Source organism: Microchirus variegatus, assembly GCF_963457635.1.
Source record: "Microchirus variegatus genome assembly, chromosome: 10".
Taxonomy (NCBI): domain Eukaryota; kingdom Metazoa; phylum Chordata; class Actinopteri; order Pleuronectiformes; family Soleidae; genus Microchirus; species Microchirus variegatus.
Window position 1 is genome coordinate 6340369 of NC_139811.1, and position 10305 is coordinate 6350673.

Here is a 10305-nt window from a genome sequence, read left to right on the forward strand (position 1 = left end):
GACTGTAAATGATTGTAAATGATTATACATGTTGTACATGTATATATAAATTGTCAACTTCATCAACGATGAATCAATTTTCCCAATTTTTCCCGATTCTGATCCCACTATTATTATTATTATTATTATTATTATTATTAGTATTATAATATCACATATACATACATATACATATACATATATATATATATATACATATACATATATACATATACATATATACACATATATATTTACACATATATATATATACATATACTATACATAAACGTATATATATATATATATATATATATATATATATATATACATTTATATATACATATACATATACGTATATATACATACATATATACATATATATATACATACATATACACATACATATATACATATATACATATATACACACATATATATACATACATATATACGTATATATATAGATATATATATATATATACGTATATATATATAATTATTATACAAAGCCAGTATTGTACAATATTTCTATTATACTTTTTTGTCATATTTGTTTTGTCTGTTATTGGGTGTATACCTAACAATGTGGCAGGTGAGTTTACAAAGGTCACGGAGGTCAACCTGGCTGTCGTGCAACCTGAAAAACCTCACGTCTCCATTCATCCATTTCACGCCTCCACACCTTTTGGACTTTTGCCCCCCGTGTCACGTGCACTCACAGGTAAATAAAAGCCTCGCAGGATGCTCATCTCAGTATCTCTGCTCAGAATCTGTGCTGGATTCTGAACCTCTTCTTCTGTGCTCACTACAGACTCACAAAAGCAGGTAGCTATGCGACTCCGACTCCTTTCATTTTCACATTTTTACAACTTATACATTTGAGTTATTCCAGGATCTTTTGACTTGAAATACACTGAATGGACAGTTACAGGCAAAAACGTTGCCTGTGGAGTCCTGTAAAAGTGTTGTGATTCCTGTAAAAAATAATTACAGTGATAATAAGTCATAACTATAAAATAAAAATCATAATTATGAGATTTAAAGGTCGAAATTATGACATGAAAGTCATAATTATGAGATGAAAAAAAGTCTAAATTAATCGAAATTATTATTCTTATACTTTATACTTTATTTAATTATAAAGTCTAAATTATGACATAAGTCATAATTATGAGATTAAAAAAAAGGTTAAACAATTCATGAAAATTATTCCTTAAGATGATAATACTATATATATATATATATATCAAGGCACACAATATCGGGGGAGTCCACAATCCACATTGTTGTTTTCTTCCTGTCTGGATGTGGAGCAGCTATAAAAGTGTTGTTACAGGTGTGTTTTCATACCATTGTCGAAAAAAATACAGTGTCATATTATGTCAGTGTTGTGTCAGCTTGTCCCCAAATGGAAAAAAAAACATTCTGTCACTTCTGCCAAACACATTAAACACTGTATTACATGTGTCTAGAACCCCAAAAGAACTACATTTCCCAGCATCCCCTTGGTAGATAACGTAGTGACACTATTGCATGCAAGTAGGGCTGACAACTGGTCACAGAAGCTAGAAAATATTGACATTTAAGAAGCTGAAAAATCACAGAAACTAGAAAATATTGACATTTAAGAAGCTGAAAAATCACAGAAACTAGAAAATATTGACATTTAAGAAGCGGAAAAGTCACAGAAATTAGAAAATATTGACAATTAAAGGTGCATTATGTAATAAATCTAAAGCAACTGGCCATAAAATCCTCCTAATATGTCACAGAGTCTCAGGAATAATGTTCATATAACAAATTGAACTCACCAACAACAACAACTTTTTACAAATATTTTTGACGGCTCCTTGTTCAGGGCGATGCCGACTATTATGATGGTGAATTTCAAGTCATTCTGAGATATTTTTTGTTTTTGAGAAGAAAGTCAGCTCACTGTCAAAGTGCATCAGGGCAAATGAATCATTTCCTGAATTTCAAAAATTCATGAAAATGATTCTTTAAGGAGTAGCTGTTGTTGTAATGTTGCATTTTTTGACGTCTGTGTGCTCTCTCAGGATGCGTTTACTGTGCATTGTGGGTCTCTTTGTGACTCTGCTGCATGTGTCCACCTCTCTGCTGCTGGGAGCCTTCAACATCCAGGTGTTCGGACCCAAGAAAGCTGGAAATCCCAAGATCATGGGCCAAATCAAGGAGGTCGGAAAAACCTTTTGTAAATAGCAATTCTCCGTTCTTTCTATGTTCACTCATCACACTCATAATCCTGACATGTGTTTCACAGATTGTCAGCCGCTATGACATCATCTTGATCCAGGAGGTCAGAGGCAGTGGCCTGATAGCGCCCGATGAACTCAAACGCCTTCTCAACCCGTTAGAATCACCATACACATACATTAAAGTGTGACGGCTCATGAACACACTTCACTGTTTAATGCTCTTTTCTTTCCTCTGTGTTTCCCAGATATTTTCCTCACGTGTACGACTACGTCACTAGCGTGCCTCTGGGCAGCAGGTCCGCGAATAGGGAGCGATATGTTTTCTTCTACAAGTACACAGAAGCCTTTTTTTTAAAGTTACAGTTTTAAATGTTTTTTATGCGCTTGGTAGACAAGTGGTTATGTAAAGAAAATAAAAAGTCCAATAGATAGAGATAGGCAGAGAGATACTTTATTGATCTGGAAGGAAATTCAAGCATCCAGTAGCAGTAACATACATTCATACATTACATAACACAACAGTAACCATATGCTGATATAAATGTTAACTTAAATGTTTACAGAGAAATCAAAGAAACGAAATTCAACACATTTATTTATTTATACAATTAAAAATGTGCAGCTGAGTTAAAACTCTGAGTAAAAAAAATGTGCAGAGGAATTAAATATATAGCTGTGTTTAGTTAATACAGGGGTCGGGAACCTTATTGACTCAGAGAGCCATGAAAGCAAAATATTTGGAAATGTATTTCAGTGAGAGCCATATAATATATTTTAAGACTGAATTCAACTAAATGTGAGTATAATAAGCTTGCACCCTGCTCAGTAGCTCTTGGCACGCTTTCTTCCTGCTGTCTCCCACAGGGTATTTCGATGCAAAGGTAGCATGGCGTGTGTCGAAGTGCCGCTTTACATTCGACCGTTTCATCGTTGCAATTTTATCATTGCAAATTAGGCACACTGCAGAACCTGCTCTCTCCACAAAGGCAAATTCTTCAGTCCATTCATCCTGAAATGTACGGTTCTTATCATCTTTTTTTCTTTTCGCCATCTTCTTCGTCGAAGGGTTAGCTTTGAGCTAATGACCGAGCAGACTGATTCAAAAGGTGGCGTTTACCTGTTTACCCAGCAACAGCCAACGTAGGCTATTATCATCCAATTAAAATAATGGACAATTGCTCCTGCAGCCAACTGCAGCCCATGACATGAGCAGTGGAAAATCGATGGATGGATTAAAACAAGCGATAATATTTAATATTTTATGTTTTATCTGAAAAGCCGAAATCTGCGAGCCAGATGCAATCATCAAAAGAGCCACACCTGGCTCCCGAGCCATACGTTCCTGACCCCTGAGTTAATATATGACAATGAACTATAGATGTAGATGGGGTTTTTTTATCCACAGAAAAACAAATGTGATCAATGTCTTTACTTTCCAGGGTGAACCAGGTGTCTGTGACTGCCACCTATCAGGACACTTCCCCTGTTTTCAGCAGAGCGCCCTTTGTGGTCCGGTTCAACTCACCTCACACGGGTAACAGTGACACGAACAGTACAGAGTTGGCTATTGTCTTGATATGTAGAGCTGCAACTAACCATTATTTTCACGATGAATCGATTGGTCCATAAAATGTCAGAAAATGTTTGCAGATTTGCAAACTTACAGAAAAATCTTTCAATTAATATTTGGCAAACTCCGCAACTCCCCCTACTGGTGACACAGAGAATCAATACATAAAACCAAAGGGTTTATAAATAAAACATAAAGATATTAAGGTGTGCACAATCTTTTGGGGGGGATTCAAAATACACTCCTGTAATACAAAGATTGGACTTTTATATGTAAAAAAACACAGCATTAAATAAAATAAACAAGTAAATATCAAACAAATACCTAAATAATAATGTAAATCAACTGAGGCACCTGGAACAGGGTAATAAAAATGGTTTATAAATAAAATATCCATCCATCCATCCATCCATCTTCTTCCGATTATCCGGGGCCGGGTCGCGGGGGCAGCAGTCTGAGAAGGGACGCCCAGACCTCCCTCTCGCAGGACACTTCCTCCAGCTCTTCCGGGGGGACCCCAAGGCGTTCCCAGGCCAGCAGGGTGACGTAGTCACTCCAGCGTGTCCTGGGTCTTCCTCTGGGTCTCCTCCCGGTGGGACATGCCCAGAACACCTCCCGAGGGAGGCGTCCAAGGGGCATCCGATACAGATGCCCGAGCCACCTCAGCTGGCTCCTCTCGATGTGGAGGAGCAGCGGCTCTACTCCGAGCTCCTCCCGGGTGACAGAGCTCCTCACCCTATCTCTAAGGGAGCGCTCTGCCATCCTGCGAAGAAAACTCATTTCAGCCGATTGTATCCGGGATCTTGTTCTTTCGGTCATAACCCAAAGTTCATGACCATAGGTGAGGGTTGGAACGTAGATTGACCGGTAAATCGAGAGCTTTGCCTTTCGGCTCAGCTCCTTCTTCACCACAACGGACCGATACAACGACAGCATTACTGCGGCCGCTGCCTGTCAATCTCACGCTCCATCCTTCCCTCACTCGTGAACAAGACCCCAAGATACTTAAACTCCTCCACCTGAGGCAGGATCTCTCCACTGACCCGGAGGGAGCAACCCACCTTTTTCCGGTCGAGAACCATGGCCTCGGACTTAGAGGTGCTGATTCTCATCCCAGCCGCTTCACACTCGGTTGCAAACCGCCCCAGCGCACTCTGGAGTTCCTGGTTTGTAGGCGCCATCAAGACCACATCATCTGCAAAGAGCAGAGATGGAATCCAGCTGCTCCCGAACCAGACCCCTTCCGGTCCCCGGCTGCACCTAGAAATTCTGTCCATAAAAATAATGAACAGAACCGGTGACAATGGGCAGCCCTGCCGGAGTCCAACATGCACTGGGAACAAGTCTGACTTACTGCCGGCAATGCGAACCAAGCTCCTGCTCCGGTCGTACAGGGACTGCACGGCCCTTAACAAAGGCCCCCCGACCCCATACTCCCGGAGCACCCCCCACAGAATGCCACGAGGGACACGGTCGAAAGCCTTCTCCAAGTCCACAAAACACATGTGGACTGGTTGAGCAAACTCCCATGAACCCTCGAGCACCCTGCGAAGGGTATAGAGCTGGTCCAGTGTTCCACGGCCAGGACGAAAACCGCATTGTTCCTCTTGAATCCGAGGTTCGACTATCGGCCGAACTCTCCTCTCCAGTACCCTGGAATAGACTTTCCCCGGGAGGCTGAGGAGTGTGATCCCTCGATAGTTTGAACACACCCTCCGATCCCCCTTTTTGAAAAGAGGGACCACCACCCCGGTCTGCCATTCCAGAGGCACTGTCCCCAACCGCCACGCAATGCTGCAGAGACGTGTCAACCAGGACAGCCCTACAGCATCCAGAGACTTAAGGTACTCAGGTCGGATCTCATCCACTCCCGGTGCCTTGCCACTGGGCAGCTTCCTAACTACCTCAGTGACTTCGGCTTGGGTAATGGATGAGTCGACCCCTGAGTCCTCAGCCTCTGCTTCCTCTAGGGAAGGCGTGTCAGTGGGGTTGAGGAGATCCTCGAAGTATTCCTTCCACTGCCCAACGATGTCCCCAGTCAAGGTCAACAGCTCCCCACCCACACTGTAAACAGTGTTGGCGGAGTACTGCTTCCCCCTCCTGAGGCGCCGGACGGTTTGCCAGAATCTCTCCGAGGCCGACCGGTAGTCCTCCTCCATGGCCTCCCCAAATTTTTCCCAGACCCGAGTTTTTGCTTCGGCGACTGCTCGGGCCGCCGTCCGCTTGGCCTGCCGGTACCCGTCAGCTGCCTCAGGAGTCCCTCGAACCAACCAGGCTCGATAGGACTCCTTCTTCAGCTTGACAGCATCCCTTACTTCCGGCGTCCACCACCGGGTTCGGGGATTGCCGCCGCGACAGGCACCGGAGACCCTACGGCCGCAGCTTCGAACAGCCGCGTCTACAATGGAAGTGGAGAACATGGTCCACTCTGACTCAATATCTCCAGCTTCCCTCGGAATCTGGTCAAAGCTCTCCCGGAGGTGGGAGTTGAAGACCTCCCTGACAGGTGATTCAGCCAGGCGTTCCCAGCAGACCCTCACAACACGCTTGGGTCTGCCAAGTCTGTCCAGCTTCCTCCCCCGGCAGCGGATCCAACTCACCACCAGGTGGTGATCGGTTGACAGCTCAGCCCCTCTCTTCACCCGAGTGTCCAAGACATGCGGTCGGAGGCCAGATGACACGACCACAAAGTCGATCATTGACCTCCGGCCTAGGGTGTCCTGGTGCCACGTGCACTGATGGACACCCTTATGCCTGAACATGGTGTTCGTTATGGACAAACCATGACTAGCACAGAAGTCCAATAACAAAACACCGCTCGGGTTCAGATCGGGGAGGCCATTCCTCCCAATCACACCCCTCCAGGTTACACTGTCGTTACCCACGTGAGCATTGAAGTCTCCCAACAGAACTATGGAGTCCCCGGTTGGAGCACTTTGCAGTACGCCTTCCAGGGACTCCAAAAAGGCCGGGTACTCTGCACTGCCGTTCGGCCCGTAAGCCGAAACTACAGTGAGAGACCTACCCCCCACCCGAAGGCGGAGGGACACGACCCTTTCGCTCTGTGGGGAGAACTCCAACACATGGCGGCTGAGCTGGGGAGCTATAAGCAAGCCCACACCAGCCCGTCGCCTCTCACCTTGGGCAACTCCAGAGTAGTAGAGAGTCCAGCCTCTCTCAAGGAGTTGGGTTCCAGAGCCCAGACTGTGCGTGGAGGTGAGCCCGACTATTTCTAGTCGGTATCACTCCACCTCCCGAACAAGCTCAGGCTCTTTCCCCCCCAGCGAGGTGACATTCCATGTCCCCATAGCTAGGGTTGTTGTCCCGCGATTGGGCCGCCGGGGCCCCCGCCCACGACTGCCACCCAAACCACATTGCACCGGCCCCTTATGGCCCTTCATGTGGGTGGTGGGTCCACTTGAAAGGGCGCCCACGTCGCTCCTTCGGGCTGAGCCCGGCCGGGTCCCGTGAGCAAAGACCCGGCCACCAGGCGCTCGCTTGCGAGCCCCACTCCCGGGCCTGGCTCCAGGATGGGGCCCCGGTAACGCCAGTCCGGGCGACGTACTCGTCTTTGATTTTGTTTTTCTCATAAGGGGTAAGTGAACTGCTCTTCGTCTGATCCGTCACCTAGGACCTGTTTGCCTTGGGAGACCCTACCAGGGGCATTAAGCCCCGGACAACATAGCTCCTAGGATCATACTAAATAAAATATAAAGTTAAATAATCGCATCTGACAACTATGTAAAAACTATGATAAAGCTTTGGTAAAAATGGGGAGAAAAATTCTAAATAAACCAAACTTTTATTTTTATTTTTTAGTTCTCTTGGGGGCCCTCTAGTGGTCGCAGGGCCCTAAGCAGCGGCTTAAAGGGACACTGTGTAGTATTTATGGGTTTATATGACCCAAAATCCACTTTGTTATACATATTATGTGCTCCTCACAAACTTTCCTTCAAAAAGAACTCTTTCTACTGCTTCTTCAGTCCAACTTACAAGGCCCGACAAAAACGCACAGTCCAGATGGTCCACAGTGCACTCCATCATCATATCTAACAGAAAACACCTATTGCCAAATCCACTCCTCCTAACATCCATCTCTCCTCTCTGATCTGCAGTCGTGAAGGACTTTGTCCTGATCCCTCAGCACACCTCCCCACCATCTGCTGTGGCGCAGATAAACGCTCTCAACGGCGTGGCGAACCACGTCATCAGTACGTGGACCAGGGTGAGTGTTTTGTTCCAAGTCGACGCAAAATCAGTTATTTAAGTGGACATTATTTTGTCTGACTGTGAACCACCCCGTCTCTCCTCCCCTGCAGAACATTATTCTGCTGGGTGACTTCAACGCAGGATGCACTTATGTAAGAATCTCCGACTGGGACAATCTTATTCATTTAAAGAACCCGCCTTACCACTGGCTGATCGGCAACACGGCCGTTACCACAGTGTCAACCACCACACGCTGTCCTTATGACAGGTTTGTCACACACACACACACACACACACACACACACACACACACACACACACACACACACACACACACACACACACACACACACACACACACCCAAATCTTCACACACCTTTCTTTAATTGTGCGTTTGCAGGATTGTGGCCACCACAGAAATGATGATGGGAGTAGACAGGAGCACTGCGGGCGTCTACAACTTCAAGGCGGCCCTCGGTCTCACCCAAGTTGAGGTAAAGTTCAAAAATAAACAACAAAAAGGCAGAGCCGAGGTCTTTTAGGTTTTGTTTTCTGACGTAACTGGCAACCCGTGGTTGCTCGGCAGCTGAGACTCTAGCGACTGCAATGATTGATAGACGGCGGTAGGTGGCACCACATGCCAAAACATGATTGCAAAACATAAACATGATTTGCAAAAGATTTTTTTTAATGCAAATATTTTGTCTGTATTGTTGTTGTTGGTGAGTTCAGTTTGTTATATGAACATTATTCCTGAGTCTCTGTGACATATTAGGAGGATTTCACAGCCCGTTTCTTCAGATTTATTACATACTGCACCTTTAAGCAGTGCTGTAATGTACGTAAGCACAACATTCATCTGTACTTTACTTTATTTCTATTTTACTCCACTACATTTCCTCTAACTATCTTTGTTACTCTTTACTACCAAATAAAATCAAAACAAGAGTTGGCAATGGTCTGTTTTAGAGCTTTTCTCGTCTTGATGAGCTGGTTTACTCTTGAAATAGGAATTGAATAAGTACTATTATTTAAGTAATATTATATAAAAAGTGACTTCAACTTCTACCAATGTCATTTTCTGATATTATCTTGGCGTTTTAGGTACTTTATACAAGACTGGCATCAAGTGTAGAACTCCTATCAGTTATTTTGCAGGGATGGACGAAACGTTGCCTTTTCTCACTACTTAAATAACCGTTTTATTTGTGTAAAACTAGAACAAAAAAGTTGTTTGACATGTTTTCACTCTCTCACTCCCTCAGGCACTCGCCATCAGTGACCATTACCCCGTGGAGGTGAGGCTGAATTGACCACATCGGCCAAGCTGCAGCTGCAATCATCACTATTAATTAAGATTATTCACAACAACAAAAAGTGTGAGAAAATAAAACGATGCAAATGCAATTATCCGACAAAGCTTCTTCTTCTTCTTTTTTAATCACAGCATTGAACCCATCAACCAAATGAATGTATTCACAACAAACAGCACTATTTATTTTAAAATGCAGTTTTTATACACACATTTACAACTGAGGTATAAGCACAGACTCACAACTTTGCCATAAACGATTAATACATTTCCCCCATTTTGATCCCACTATTTTTATTATTATTATTATAATATCACATATACATATATATAATTATTATATAAAGCCAGTATTGTACAATATTTCTATTATACTTTTTTGTCATATTTGTTTTGTCTGTTATTGGGTGTATACCTAACAATGTGGCAGGTGAGTTTACAAAGGTCACGGAGGTCAACCTGGCTGTCGTGCTACCTGAAAAACCTCACGTCTCCATTCATCCATGTCACGCCTCCACACCTTTTGGCTCCTCCCCCCCGTGTCACGTGCACTCACAGGTAAATAAAAGCCTCGCAGGATGCTCATCTCAGTATCTCTGCTCAGAAACTGTGCTGGATTCTGAACCTCTGTTCTGTGCTCACTACAGACTCACAAAAGCAGGTAGCTATGCGACTCCGACTCCTTTCATTTTCACATTTTTACAACTTATACATTTGAGTTATTCCAGGATCTTTTGACTTGAAATACACTGAATGGACATACACTGTAACACATTTCCCGTAGCAAGTTACAGGCAAAAAAAAGTTGCCTGTAGAGTCCTGTAAAAGTGTTGTGATTCCTGTAAAAAATAATTGCAGTATATTACCGGATATCTTTTTTTTACAGTGTTTTGCTGTATATAAATTACAGCAATGTATTGTTTTATATTTATATTAGAAACAACCATATTATCTTGTATTCCATTCAAATTACACAAGTTACCTGGCAACTCATTTTGCCAGTAAATAGCTGTTA

The 10305-nt window shown here is 43.7% G+C and overlaps 1 protein-coding gene across 1 annotated transcript; it reads left to right on the forward strand.

Moving 5' to 3' along the window:
• Positions 1-565: 565 nt before the first annotated feature.
• LOC310933087 (deoxyribonuclease-1-like) lies at positions 566-9291 on the forward strand (the record flags this gene model as incomplete). Its single annotated transcript, XM_083896509.1, has 10 exons — positions 566-574; positions 704-807; positions 2040-2178; positions 2264-2352; positions 2444-2530; positions 3638-3732; positions 7884-7993; positions 8088-8245; positions 8379-8472; positions 9244-9291. 10 exons carry the CDS (start codon positions 566-568, stop codon positions 9289-9291), a joined length of 933 nt encoding a protein of 310 aa, XP_083752635.1.
• Between the last annotated feature and the right edge of the window lie 1014 nt (positions 9292-10305).